The sequence below is a fragment of the Protobothrops mucrosquamatus genome, unplaced genomic scaffold (genome assembly GCF_001527695.2).
Source record: "Protobothrops mucrosquamatus isolate PMUCROS unplaced genomic scaffold, P.Mucros_1.0 scaffold169, whole genome shotgun sequence".
NCBI lineage: Eukaryota > Metazoa > Chordata > Lepidosauria > Squamata > Viperidae > Protobothrops > Protobothrops mucrosquamatus.
In genome coordinates, this window is record NW_015386530.1 from 549,592 (window position 1) to 564,255 (window position 14,664).

At 41.8% G+C, this 14,664-nt stretch overlaps 1 protein-coding gene across 1 annotated transcript in view; it reads left to right on the plus strand.

Annotated features, from left to right (window-relative positions):
- Positions 1–13,920, plus strand: part of NECTIN1 (nectin cell adhesion molecule 1) — a 113,489-nt gene extending 99,569 nt beyond the window's left edge. Inside the window, 1 exon segment of the mRNA XM_029283657.1 lies at positions 13,798–13,920. Coding sequence (XP_029139490.1) covers positions 13,798–13,920 — 123 coding nt within the window.
- Positions 13,921–14,664: the final 744 nt, after the last annotated feature.

Sequence of the window (14,664 nt, forward strand, 5' to 3'; positions counted from 1 at the left end):
GTTTATCTGTGGCCTCAGGTTCACTTGAGTAGTGCAAATGGTGTGGAGGAGCCTTCTCAGATCTGCTGAAAGGACTGTGTGGTTGACTGGAGAAACATGATGTCGTATCCCTCCCTCTCTATTGAGAGGAGGCTGTTCAATTTTGACATAGATGGCCTCTTTGACCCCTCTTTCAAACCAGCGGTCCTCCTTCTCATTTATTTGCTGTCTTTGTATGTAGGTTAGGACTGGTTCTATGCCACGGGCATGGGATCAAAATCTGGCTGCCTGACAAAAGAATTTGACAATATTGGCAGTGCCACAGTCCAGGCCCTCAATGGTGAAGATAATAGCATATAAGGAAAGGGAGTGGGGAGGAAAACGGAAAACGCAAATCTGAGCACCTGCATTTGAAGTTACAGCTCTTATAGGATGTCCAGGTAGGATGGAAGCCCATTTTGAGGCATAGCCAGGGATGACGGCATTTGTATACCAGCAACATCTGGATAGAATCCTTATTACATTCATAAGGTCACTAAGTTGTGTTATGACACTGGCGTGGGATGAGAAGGCCCATCTTCAGTGAACCATGCCTTCGTTACCACTCTCTTAGGCTATTGCAATGTTGTCTTCATGGGACTGCCTTGAAGAACCTTGGTGAAGCTTCAGCAGGTACCAAATGCAGGAACCCAGAAGCTTCCCAGCACTTGGGGACATGGGACATCTGTATGGCAGGCCCCGCATGGCTTGCCCTTGGCTTCCGCATGGAATTTTGAGTGTTAATGTTCATCTAGAAAGCTCTCCGACCTTGGCTCTCTTCCAGAAGAAGCTGAACACTTCCCAAGAGGATTTGGATTGGGTACCAGGTTGCTTGGCATGGTAGGTTTGGAGTGGGGGTGTTTTTATATTAATAATTTTTTTGGCAGCTGCAGCACACTGCTGGCTCATATTTAAATGATTGTCCACTAGGACTCTGAGATCCCTCTCAAGTTACTATTTTTGTGCATTTGTTTGTTTGTTTGTTTGTTTGTTTTAATTATATTTTGCTATTCTTGCTTCAATGCATGGTTTGATCTGATTTATTAAGTTGCCGAAGAGTCTGCTGAGATTGCGGTGGGCTAGAGAGCTCACAAATAAATAAATAAATAAATAAATAAATAAATAAAAAATAAATAAATAAATAAAAAATAAATAAATAAATAAATAAATAAATAAATAAATAAATAAATAAATAAATAAATAAATAAATAAATAAATAAATAAATAAATCCAATCAAACAGACCAAAGGCAGTGCAGAGAATTAAAAACACCCTGAGAACATAAAAGTGGGCAGCCTGCTTATAAGCTTTGCAGAAGCATAAAGGTGCCTGAAAGTTAGTTCCTGGATCAGATCAGAGGTTTTGCTCAAAAAAGTCTACTCTCAGAAGCCCCAGAGTAACAGACCTCTTCCAACGTAACTCCTTAGCAAACGGCAGCTGATATACTGCTTTTAAAATAGCCACCGATAAGAATACATTGTAGGGCTTTATAATGTTCTTTAAATTGCATTACGGCTTGGATCTAGTCCCTAGGAGACGATAATATTGACGTCTTTAATGGTTGTGAAATACCGTTGCTCGCTTATGCCAACCTCTGGCCCAGAAGAGAGAAAGTTCTTTCCCAAGATTGTAGACATTTTGTGGCCTGTGTTTAATGGTCTATATCAACTAGCAAACATGGGGGGTATGTTTGGTCCTAAAACAAAGCAGTCGCACTTGAGAAGATTTGTTCATAAAAATTCATAATTGGCTGTGTTCCAATGGAACAAAGGTCAAAATAGATTGAATATTCTATCCATTGCAAACGATGACAACTCAGAATAATTTAATGAAGAGAAGGACTGGGGTGACATGATAGCAGTGTTTTCCAGTATCTAAGGGGCTGCCACAAAGAAGAAGGAGTCAAGCTATTCTCCAAGGCACCTGAAGGCAGGACAAGAAGCAATGGGTGGAAACTAATCAAGGAGAGAAGCAACCTAGAACTAAGGAGAAACTTCCTGACAGTGAGAACAATTAACCAGTGGAACAACCTGCCTCCAGAAGCGGTGAATGCTCCAACACTGGAAGTTTTTAAGAAGAGACTGGACAGCCATTTGTCTGAAATAGTAGAGCCTGCTGAGCAGGGGGTTGGACTAGAAGACCTCCAAGGTCCCTTCCAACTCTGAACTGAAGAAGATAAGATAATTGTCGTTTTTTACTGTGAGCACACTGGCACACATTAAAAATGAAATTCTGTTGCTTGCTCTCAAAAGTGTACGCATACATAACATACATATAAACATGCTATATACAACATATGTATATACCTACACCCTTACATATAAATACATATAAATATTAATCACTGTCCATCTTGAATAGAAGAACTAAAGAAACATTTTCAAGGAAAAAACCAAGAAAGTCCAGTTGCCTTTGGAAAAGCACCTTTGGGACAAACAATTGTGAACTTAGTCAGAGTGTATTACTGTATTAGTTCACCCTTTAAAGTACACCTTGTTTTTTCATCTTAAGAGGAGGCAGCAACTCAGAGGTAGCTTCTATTGCAAAAAGGTATTTTTTAAAGCAAGATTTAAGCCAATGGTTTTGCCCAAATGCTAATATATCTTGGATTTTATGTTTAGAAAACATTTTAAAAAAAACTATGCTATTTTGTAAATGCTTATGATTATGCCTTTAAATATATTGAGTATTAAATAGGGGAAAAAAACATCCTGGTTGAATTTGTATCCTAATTCATCCCAGTTTTAATATTGACTTGAACATGGCTTGAAACCAAGACTAGCTTCAGAGCCCTTTTGAGAAGAGTGAATGAATAAACAAGCTTATTTGCCTGGCTGTTGGTATAGCAGAGAAAGACAAGTAACATCTTTGGTTTTTTAAAAAACAACAACAATACAGTAGGACATGAAGTATGGACACGTGCTTTTAAGGACTAGGAACCTGAGTAACCAACCTTGCAGAAAGAATAAAAAAAAATCTCCTGTTGAATAATTTAATTTGGAGCTTAGGAAGGAGAGAGGCATGGATACTAGAACCAGAGAGCAAAACAGATGCAGCATACAGAACACAGAAAGGACTCACAGGGCTTAATAATGCATTAACACAAAATATCTCCAGTTCATAAAGCAGGTGAGCTGTTGCCTCCAGATAGAAAACTGATATCTGGTCAAAGGGCCGATTCAGCTTTGTTGCAGAATATCAAGCAAACATACTAAAAGCAGATTTTATTCCAGCTGCATAGGAAGACAGGATTAGGAGAGTGAGACTGTGCTGGGCAACGTAAGAGGCAGAAAAGGGAACTTGGAAGGGAAATATTTCCAGACCCCATGACAGGCTGAGGCAGCAGCCAGTAAACACACCTGCGACTTCTGGATTCTTTCTGTAAACTCGTTAGCAAATCCCTCATTTCATCAGCTCGATTCTCTGTCCCCTTTAGGGGTGTTTTAAAAGAGGCCGCTCATTCACAGGTTTCTCTTTAGGAAGAAGGATTTAGGGACGTTCTCCTGTTTCGCCACTTAGCAGAGAAATCTAGTAAAGTTTCCATTGAGAGACTCAGAAATCCTCTCTTCTTCCTTCTGCCGGTATCCAGCGAGTGGGCCAAAGGCTTGGGAAAAATTGATGGACATTTGATCTCCATTTTAGAATGGCATTAGTCTGCACTAATTAGCTTGCACTAACTGAACTGTGGGAAGAATCCAGAGAAAGAAATATTTTGGGGGATATTAAAAAGGCAGACTATATTTCCCCAAAAGAATAATGGAGAAGATCTTTTTTAAAAAAAGACAAAAACCAGCCCCCAGAAACCAGCCCCAGCCTCTCTCCCCCAAGCAGAAACTAGGCAGAGGTCAGCTTTTAGAAATGCAGATGTGATAATCCATTCAGAAAGGTTGGAGGCAGGAAACTAGAAGCTGATGAGATTAGGAAGACAAAGACCCCTAAAATCTACATACCCCATCCAAATTCTAAAAGACATGACCTTTGGGGACATAATAGGATTAACCCATCATCAAAATACCAAAAGGACACACTGAGACTCAGGTCAAAGTACATGACACAGGAAATACAAAGCCTCAAACAGGAACAGGAAACAACCTCAAAAACCCCAGAAGGTATAAAAACCCACCACTCCCAGCTACACATGGTCAACTTTCCCAGAGCCAACTTTCTGTCTGCAATAAACTGCAACCTTCTTTCTAAAGCAGTTTCCTTTTTGATTATTCCCGGCTTGGACTGGATCCTGATGAAGATTTTTCTTTCACATCCACATCCATTTCTTTGCATTTAGATCTTCAAGCAGAAATCCTGCACTTCCTAGCTTTCCTCAGTGCAGGTCATCCTCAGCTTAAGAACCACAATTGAGACCAAAATTTCTGTTCTAAATTGTTAAATGAGTCACACCAAATTTAATGAGCTTTTTTGCCACGGTTGTTAAGTGAATCTCTGCAACCTTTATGTGAATGTGTGTTGTCCCCGGGATGGGGAGGTGGGGGGTTATGATTTTATGATTTCTATTTTTTGTTATTTTTATTTCTTTTATATTGCTCTTTTATGTCCTGTAAGCTGCCTTGCATCACCAAGTGCGAGTAGGTGGCAATATAAATTTTCTAAATAAAATAAAATAAGATAAGATAAAATAAATAAAATAAGATAAAGCCAGGCTTGGCCTTATCATATTTAGTGAACCTAAAAAGTATGGTTTGTAAAGCATGGCTTATGGGTCTAGCATGGCAGTCAACAAATCATGCTTTAGTCCAATGTGCTGATCCAATGGCTATCAATCTTTGATCTCTGAAATCTGATAAATCAAAAGAAGGAGAGCAAGCAAATTGGGTGATGAGCTGGACAAACATGCCAACTAAGCTAAAATAGGCTAGTTGGTAATTCAGCACTTAGGGAGAAAATAGTTATTTCCTTTGCTGCATATTAATTGGTTAAATGAATCTATTTTTTTTTTTCAATTGACTGCAAAGGCACCTTGGATTGATTAAGATTGCATTATACCCACACACATGGCATGTGCCAGCTCAAAAAAGGGTTCCCCTTTTCTTGCACACCTTCAAATATGTTGGTGTTCTTGAACAATTAACAGTTATTTATAGTTATATAAATAAAAGAGGAGAAGGAATCTTTTGTTGAATAAGCCAATGGGGAAACAACCACATAAGACCCATGGATTTCCTGTTAACAGAGAAGAGACTTAAGCCAAAGAAATATTGAATAATTTTGAAAAAAAAGGCCACCTTACTCATGGATAGCTGCATTGTTCAAGTTGGTTTAACCTACTTACCATTATAATCCCTACAATAAAGAGGTTCTTTTTATTTAGAGAACATGTAGAGCCCAAGTGCAGTTCTGTTCAAGATGTATCCGGTTGAAGTCCACACCATGGGACAGGCAGAGCACAAAACTGGCTGTGACCCACCTGCAAAGAAGCTCATTTTTGCCTCCCACCAAAAACATTTCCTCTACTTCAGCCTCCTCCTAAGAGGCACACAACATGGAGAGGGAGGTGGGAGTCATGATTTTCAAACAGCCATAGACAATAGTAAGTTATAAAAAGAAAAGATGTTGAGACTAGAAAGAGTGCAGAGAAGAGCAACAAAGATGATTAGGGGACTGGAGACTAAAACATATAAGGAACGGTTGCAGGAATTGGGTATGTCTAGTTTAATGAAGAGAAGGACGAGGGAGGACAGGATAGCAGTGTTGCAGTATCTCAGGGGTTGCCACAAAGAAGAGGGGGTCAAAGTATTCTCCAAAGGACCTGAAGGCAGGACAAGAAGCAATGGATGGAAACTAATCAAGGAGAAAAGCAACCTGAAATTAAGGAGCTCTGAAGGAATGCTTGTGTGGGGGAAAAACATGATTTTGCCCCGTTAAGACTTCAGCATTTCACAAATATAAACATGATTCCAGTTCCTCAGCTCTTTTTCTCATTTACTCCCTCTGTTTGACCTGCCTTATTCTTAGCCGCCTCAAGCAGCTTTCCAAATTTCCTCTGTCTGAAGCTTTGATTGCAGGAGCTGAGGTGATAATCGAAACTGCGTTTTTACAATTGCCTTTCAGATACAGTTTGGGATAATTGCCAAAGTCCAAAGTCGAAGCTTGGTGGTAGACCACCTGACTTCCTGGCTGGTTTTGATGAGGAAAATGTACCGTGTTTCTCCTCTCCTCTTCGTTATATGGATGTTCCAGCCATCCCAGCTGGCTAAACATCATGAGCATCGCCTATCAGCTCTAATGAAAAGAAGGACTAGGGGAGGGATGATAGCACTGTTCCGATATTTGAGGGGCATCTACAAAGACGAGGGGGTCAGCTTATTTTCCAAAGCACCTGAAGGCAGGACAAGAAACAATGGATGGAAACTAACCAAGGAGGGAAGCAACCTAGAACTAAGGAGAAGTTTCCCAATGGTGAGACCAATCAACCAATGGAACAGATTGCCTTCAGTCATTGTGGGTGCTCCATCACTGGAGGCTTTCAAAAAGAGACTGTCTGTTTTGTCTGAAATGGCACAGATTCTCCTGCTCGAGCAGGGGGTTGGACTAGAAGACCTCCCAGATCCCTGCCAACTCTATTATTCTATGTTCTATGAGCTGTTTCTCCATCATGAAAATCATTGCTTTTCCCATGGCTGCCTGGGGAATTCTGGGAGTTGAAGTCCACCGCTCCAATCATTTGCAAACAAATATCCATGTAGCCCTTCCAGAGTTAAATTCCCAACCTCCCAGGAGATCTGCTTCGTGGCATTTGCTGTAAGCCCTTCACCTATCAATTCCCTGGCTTTGCCAGCTTTCTTGCAGAAGGTTTTCCAAACTGTGAAAAGAGACAAAGATAACGAGCTCGACAGAAAAGATTTTGAGCATGTGTATGCATGCATATGTATGTGTTCCTGCATTTTTGTGTTTTGTCGCTTTTGAATGGAGAAACGTTGCCAACAGGGACCTATTCAACGGTCTTCTTAGTGGAAAAACCTGAACTAAAACAACATAGTTTAAAAAAACAACACAGTTTTTTTTTGGGGGGGGGGGAAGCCAGGGATTTGCAGGATTAAAAGAGGGCCTCTTTTCTTGTTTATTAACTGGGCTTGTACTTGGGGGCCTTGAGTCTTAACTCTTTCCGAGATAGCTCTTTGGATCATTCTCCTCTTTCTCTTCTCTCCTCTTTCTTTGAACAGGCAGGATTTGCTACTCAAAGAAGTCTACATGCCTTTTTGCCCAGCCTCCTTGGCTCAGACTCTCATTCTATAGCCAGGCTGGGCAACCATGGCCCCTTTATGTCCTGTGGACTTCAACTCCCAGAATTCCTGAGCCAGCCTGGCATTGTTTGCCTGAATACCCTAATTAAATTACCAATTCAGACAAACAATCAAACAGTAAACAACAGCCTAATCAAGGGACCACCAAGAACACTCCCACCAACACTTGTATATTAACAAACGTGTATATAAACAAGCACCACTCCCTACGAGCACTGATGTTGTTGCCTAGTTGGGTAATGAAATGTTTGCAAGAAAACAACCCAGCTCAGAGAGCACCAAGGACCCCAGAGTCCAAGAAGTCCTTTCCTCTTGAGCACGGGGTTGAAGTAAAAGACTTCCAAAGTCCCTTCCAACTCTGCTATTCTGTTATTCTATTATTCCTCTTTTTCCTCCTCCTCCTTTACTCCACATACCCTATTCCCTTCAAACACTTATGATGTTATCTAGTTGAGGAATGCAATGTCTACAAGAAAACAACTAAGCTCAGAGAGCACCGGGGAACCCACAAAGAAGCAATCCCACTTCTCCGCCACTATTTTCCTGGTTCTTAGCACATTCTGTTCTCTAGCATCCTGTGCCCAAGTCCTAGAAAAATCTGTTTGCCTTATGAATCCAGAATGTTCTTGCATGATAAGATGCCTCTGATTCCAAAATCCAGTTCCAAACATACCGGGTATGAACATGTGCCTTGAGCTCCCACATCACCATTACAGGTTGGGTTTCTCCTTGGGCAGGAAAACCACAACCATTAGTCAATGTTCCACTCAATTGCACATTGAGCAAGGCTGCGCTAAGCATTTGGAGAGTGTGTGGGTCAGGACCTTGTGGAAATTTCAAGCGTTGCTTAGCCTAGACTGTGATTCATACCGGCTCTCACAGGGCTGGATTGGTGGCTTAGAACATGCCTCTCTATATAAACACAACAATTGTGTTTTGATTCAGCTGTTAGGAGTCACACCAGTGGATGAAACAGCAGCTTGAGATTTTACTTTGGCACCCCAATTTGCAAGGAAAGAATATGGCAAATGAGGTTGCCTCAGCTCTTTGCCATTTTCTGTGGATCCTCAAAAGGGCTGTTTCGGCTGCCGCCTCTGGTGACAATTTACCTGGCTATCCTCATTCTCCCGTACATATTTTCTAATCTAATGAGTACTTAAAATCACCACAATCCTTGAACACAGGAGCTAAGCAGTGGAGAAACGCTGCCCTCTCTCAAGAGCAAAATGTGGTGATGTCATTGCCTTTTTCCCTTTCATTGCTTTGCTTTCAAAGATCCATTATCGATCACCTCGTTTTAACCCTGCGCAGACAGTTATGGGCCAAGGGAAACAAAAAAGAAGGACCTTGTCTCCCCCATCATTATCCCTTCAGGCAATAAGAGTAACTTGCCCCTTTTCTGTCGCTACATTCATTCAGCTGGCTACTTGAAATGCAAACAGCTCCAGAGCCACTTGAAATGGAAAGGAGGAGGAGGAGGAGGAGGAGGAGGAAGAAGAGGAAGAGGAAGAGGAAGAGGAAGAGGAAGAGGAAGAGGAGGAGGAGGAGAAACAACAAAGTATATGCAGAGCAAGACATCAATACTAAATCTGAGCTGTTGGATTAAAATAACCAGCAACTCAATCTCTCTGATTATGCGGTCTGAAACCCAGTGTTCAAGAACTGTTCTTGCATGGTACTTTCAAAGCATCTGAGAACTACATGCATGCATGGATGACCTGTTCCCATACTTATCTGCCACAAAGAAGAGGGGGTCAACCTATTCTCCAAAGCACATGAAGGCAGGACAAGAAACAATGGAGGGAAACTAATCAAGGAGAGAAGCAACCTACAACTAAGGAGGAATTTCCTGACAGTAAGAACAATTAATCAGTGGAATAACTTGCCTCCAGAAGTTCTGGTTTCTCCAACACTGGAGGTTTTTAAGAAGAGATTGGGCAACCATTTGTCTGAAACTGTATAGGGTTTCTTGCCTGAGCAGGAGGTTGGACTAGAACCGTGGTTCCCAACCTTTTGCATACCCTGCACCCCTAGAACGCTTCTGATATATTCTTGCACCCCTTATAAAAGTTCGAAATAATGGCAACTTATTATGCATATACACTATAATTTTGAAAACCCAAGTTTTTGCACCCCCTGGAATATTGTCTCATACCCCCAGGGGGTGCAGACACCCCTGGTTGGGAACCCCTGGACTAGAAGACCTCCAAACTCCCTTCCAACTCTGTTATTCTGTTATTCTATCTTTAGGAGGAAGGAGAGTAGGGACTGTAACCATAAGGCCATCCATCCATCCATAAGGCATTATCCAGAGGCATGGGGTTTTCAGGCAGGCAATTTGAGCAGGTGTTGAGATGCATCCCTCAACCCTTAAGCCCATGATGCTTTTTGAGGTAGCAGTGGAAGTTTTCCTGTGCTCTTCTGGAGACATCAGAATCAATTCTGAGATGGCAACAGAAAAACAGAATTGCTAGATGTTTCAAAGAATCCCATAAGTCCACCATTTCCACTGTCACCTTCAACATATCTTCCTGGCTTTGGAGACCCTTCTGTCTTCTCCCTGAAAGGGTTCCTCTCTTGACAAAGCCTTTGGCTCTATTAATTTTACTGGAAAAGGCTGTCAACGCCATTTCCCGTCCATGATGTCTCTACTTAGGATGCTCAGCACTTTGCTTTTCATTTGACCACTGAGCACTGATTACAGGCAGATAGTTCTTCTGCTTCCCAGCCTCAGCCTGTGATGTCTTCGTTTCTGGTCACTGATTCTGGATCCTTGTGATTATTTGTCTTTATTCCACATTTTAACTTTTGTCAGAGACTCAGCCATCATGAAATTTCTGCTCGGTGACCTACAACACTCTAATTTATTTGGCATCCCCATCTTTAATTCTGCTCTGCTATGCAGTGAATCTGCACATTTTCTCCTGATTGGAAATATTATTTCCTCTGAAATAACGGGAAATATTTCTAGTTTGGGTTTTAATGCTGGCTGTGGTTTGTTCTCCAAGCTTATTTTAATATAATCCCTGAACGTTTCATCACCAAACTAGGAAACATAGCAGCAACATTTGCTTGTCCTGTTCTCTTTAGCTTATAAGAGTCTTCCAAACAGCTGCTTGGAGTTCAAATGTAGCTCAAAAAAACCAACCACACTGGCACAACCAGAAGCTTATGGGCTAAAGAGAATAGGACAAGAACATCCTGCTGTTGATGTTACATAGTTTGGTAACAAAACGTTCAGGGATTAAATTAAAATAAGCTTGGAGGACAAACCACAGCCAAAATATGATTTCCTCTCCTTCTTCAGGGCAGGTGCATTCTTAGGTTTATTTTTCTCCATCCCTCCCATCCCCAAAAAGCTTTACAACATGAAAGGGGCCCCATATTATAAAAAAGATGTAGAGACTCTGGAAAGTGCGGAGAAGAGCAACAAAGATGATTACGGGATTGGAGGCTAAAACATATGAAGAACAGTTGCAGGAATTGGGTATGTCTCATCTAGTGAAAAGAAGGATTAGGGGCGACATGATACCAGTGTTCCATTATTTGAGGGGCTCATATAAAGAAGAGGGGGGGTCAACCTATTCTCCATAGCATCAGAAGGCAAGACAAGAAGCAACAGATGGAAAATAATCAAGGAATCAAGGAACCAACCTAGAATTAAGGAGAAATTTCCTGACAGTGAGAACAATTCATCAATGGAACGGCTTGCCTCCAGAAGATGTGGGTGCTCCATCACTGGAGGTTTTTAAGAAAAGATTGGACAGCCATTTACCTGAAATAGTATAGACTCTCCTGCTTGAGCAGGGGGGTTGGACTAGAAGACCTCCAAGGTCCCTCCCAGCTCTGTTATTCTGAAGGTGATGTCAAACCTATTTTGAACACTTGTGAAAACTGCATGGAAATGTTTATGTAATCACCAGGAATCAAGTTGTCTTGAGGACATCTTGACCTTATAAACACTAGGAAACAAAGTTTGCAGGCTGGCAGATTAAGTTGATAGTACAGCTTAAGTATGGAGATAGACTCGCAGTTAAGAATGTAGAGGAAATTCATCACAGATTTCTCTTATGTCAAAGTGCCATCTTCCATCAGAATGGAGTTATCATATGGCATGGGCATCTATGAGTGGGCATCACTGATATTCCGTTCTTCCCAGCTAAAACTGTGCATACAAAAATCAGTGTACATTCAGGGAAGGTGGATAAAAATTCATACCTTTGGGAAAGCTGATAACACATAGATAGTTGGATTTAAATAAAGCATAGCTAAGTTGTTTCTGAAGAAAGGTCGCATAGGAAAGAAAGGTCGCATTATATTGAAGGAGGCACACAAATTGCATAGCATACAGTATGTTTACCTTGCTGATCAACATTTTTATTAAGTTTCAGCAACGGATAAAATACAAAAAAAAAAAGCCAAAAAAGTTTTTAAAAAAGCAAAATCAGGCTTGCAAAGAGAAAGAAAGAGAGGGAAACAGAGAAGAAAGAATAACTTCCAACTTTCTTCAGTATGGATACAGATACAAAATGCACCAACCTCTTAACTCCAAAACCAACAATAATATACAGCATTTGTATGATCCTAAATCATCAAATTCCCAAATTAAATGTTCATTTTTTTTTAAAGCGTCTAGCAGCAGAATGCTTACTTTGCAGCTCTGGATTTTCCAACTGTTTTCTTTAATGGTCCACTAATTCCTGCTTTAACAAAATACATGCAACTGGGTGGGAAAATTGGGGTGTAATCAACCAGAAGGATATCTCAGAAGCACAGATGGGGTGGGGGGGGATTTAGCTCTTGCTAAGTGAGACATTTGTTGAGTGAGATTTGCCCCATTTTATGACTTTGTTAAATAAATCCCTGGGATTGTTGACTTAGTAACACGGTTGTTAAGTAAATCCGGCTTCCCCATTGACTTTGCTTGTCAGAAGGTCAGAAAATGGGATTACGTAACTCTGGGACACTGCAAACATCATAAATATGAACCAGTTACCAAGTGTCTGAATTTGATCATGTGATCCTGGGGATGCTGCAATGGTCGTAAGTGTGAAAAACGATCATAAATCACTTTTTTCAGTGCCATTGTAACTTTGAATAGTCACTAAATGAACTGTTTTAAGTCAAGGGCTACCTGTATAGCATTGGGTCAAAGGTAGAAGGAGAAGGAAGTTCCTGTGGACACAAAGAGGGGAGAAACCAGCTAATTTTCACAAAAGATTCATGCTTGTGCTTGCAAGCACCCCTTACAACACATATTCCTTCTCTAAGAATGCTTGGCATCACCTCTTGTACTAGAAGTAAACCTTGGTTTATGTTAAGCAAACCACACTCATTTGCTTTATCTTCCTATCCAGCAACATTGCTATTGGTGGTCTTATGCCTGTTTTTAAAAATGGTGTTCCAGTCTCTCACCCCACAGAGAACTGGTAGGAGCTAAAAGCAGGCGGCTGGAGGACCGAAGCCCTGGTCATCTGCAGAAGCTCCACTCTGAAGCATAAAAGGGCCAATTCAATCAGTTGGCAGCAGCAAGAGGGTAACCTTCCCAGTTAGGAGGAGGGTTCAAGCAGGGAATTAGCTTGGACTATGTAGAACCCTGGTGGCACAGTGGTTAGAATGCAGTACTGCAGGCTAACTCTGGATGCCCACTGCCAGCAGTTCGATCCTGACTGGCTCAAGGTTGACTCATCCTTCCATCCTTCCGAGGTGGGTAAAATGAGGACCCAGATTGTTGGGCGCAACAGGCTGACTCTGTAAACTGCTTAGAGAGGGCTGTAAAGCACTGTGAAGCGGTATATAAGTCTATGTGCTATTGCTAAACACAAGAGGGCAAGGCCTGACCCTCCCCTCCCCCTGAATGCCTTTTAGCCTTTTCTACTCTTTCCCGAGCAAAAGCTGCCAAGTCTGGAGAGATTCCTGTATTATTGGCAGTAAACAATAAAGTAGCTAGTTTGAATTCTACACGGGTAGGCCTGGTTCTTCGTGCCTGACAGCAACCCAGCCCGTTCTCCATCCTGCCGTGCTGCAAGAGCAGTCCTAATGAGCAAAGAACAAAAGATGGAGAATGGAGAGAAACAAAGCCCCTTGCTCTTCCTGATCTAAAAGCTGAAAGATCTATCCGATATAAATCAAGCTAAGCCTATCAGATGGGACAGGCTCAGCATCTGTCAGGGAGGAGGGCTCGATTCTTTTGTGGGTTTGGCCTGTCTCAATTCCTCTGGCTGACGTGGGAAGAAAAGAGGGAAATAAAATATATCTGCACCTGGGTGAGCGTGAGGGGTGGGAGGGGTGCAAAGCATGGCACGGGGTGTGCAACAGGCAGCCCGAGCATTGTTATCAAAATGGAAATGCGCCTCTGTCGGTGAGCATGTCTCTCCTTGCTATTGTCTCTCTCCCCGCCTTGCTTTGATGGCCCTCGTGTTTGTGCATCAGCTATGAAATTGCTTTCGAAGACAAAGGGAGCTTGTGTTTATCACTAATGAAAAAGGCAGAGACTCGGTTTCTCCTGTTCCCTCTTTAGCCCTACACGTTGCACAGGCATAATTTCCCGGGAGCAGCTGTCAAAGGCTTGCAGAGAAAATTGGAAGGCTGGGCCCAGCCTTTGCTGCTGCTGGTGATGGACGCGGAGCCCCTTCCAGGCTGATGTAGCCATCTGGCTTCATTTAAAAGACCTACTTAGCTCCAAAGAGATCATCGCTCAGGCTCTTTGCTTTCTTACCACATCATAGGCTTCCAATTAGCAGTGGAGGAGAAGGGCTTTTGCCAAACGTGCACTGGAGATTTGCATGGCAGTTCCATTCTATTGGAAATGGAGCTGCAAGCAAGCAGAGAGCAAGGTTGGCTGGTTATGGAAGACAACACCAGGAAGATCTTCTCTGGAGAGGTTACAAGATCCCACTTTTAAGATGTCTTCTGGAGAGTCAGCAGGAGACCTATCTCATTTATCTTCACCATTCTTGAAAAGCAAGCATTCATGGGGATTAAGGAGAACATTATCTTTGGCTACCTCTTGAGAGAGAACTTCCAAATTATAGTTCAGCTGGGATGGACAGAAGGATTTCAAACATACACCAGGCTTCTAAGTGTTTTAAGCAGCCATTAGAAAATTTCCCTTAGTCTCAGAGTGAGATAAATGTTGAAAGGGATGAAAACATGTTTACAGACCCAGTTTCTCAACAATCATTCAGCAGGGGTCTTTCAATATCATAGGAATTAGGGTGACTTTCCAGGAAAGGATTAAAATGGCATGAGAAGTAATCCTCTTGGGTGGGCAGGTGATAGTATTTATGTCCTAAGAATGCCAAGGAAGATGGGAAAGTTTGTGGCTTAGAATTCCTCAAAAACAACGTGAATTCATGAAGAACGATTGACATTTTGGATTCAGGAT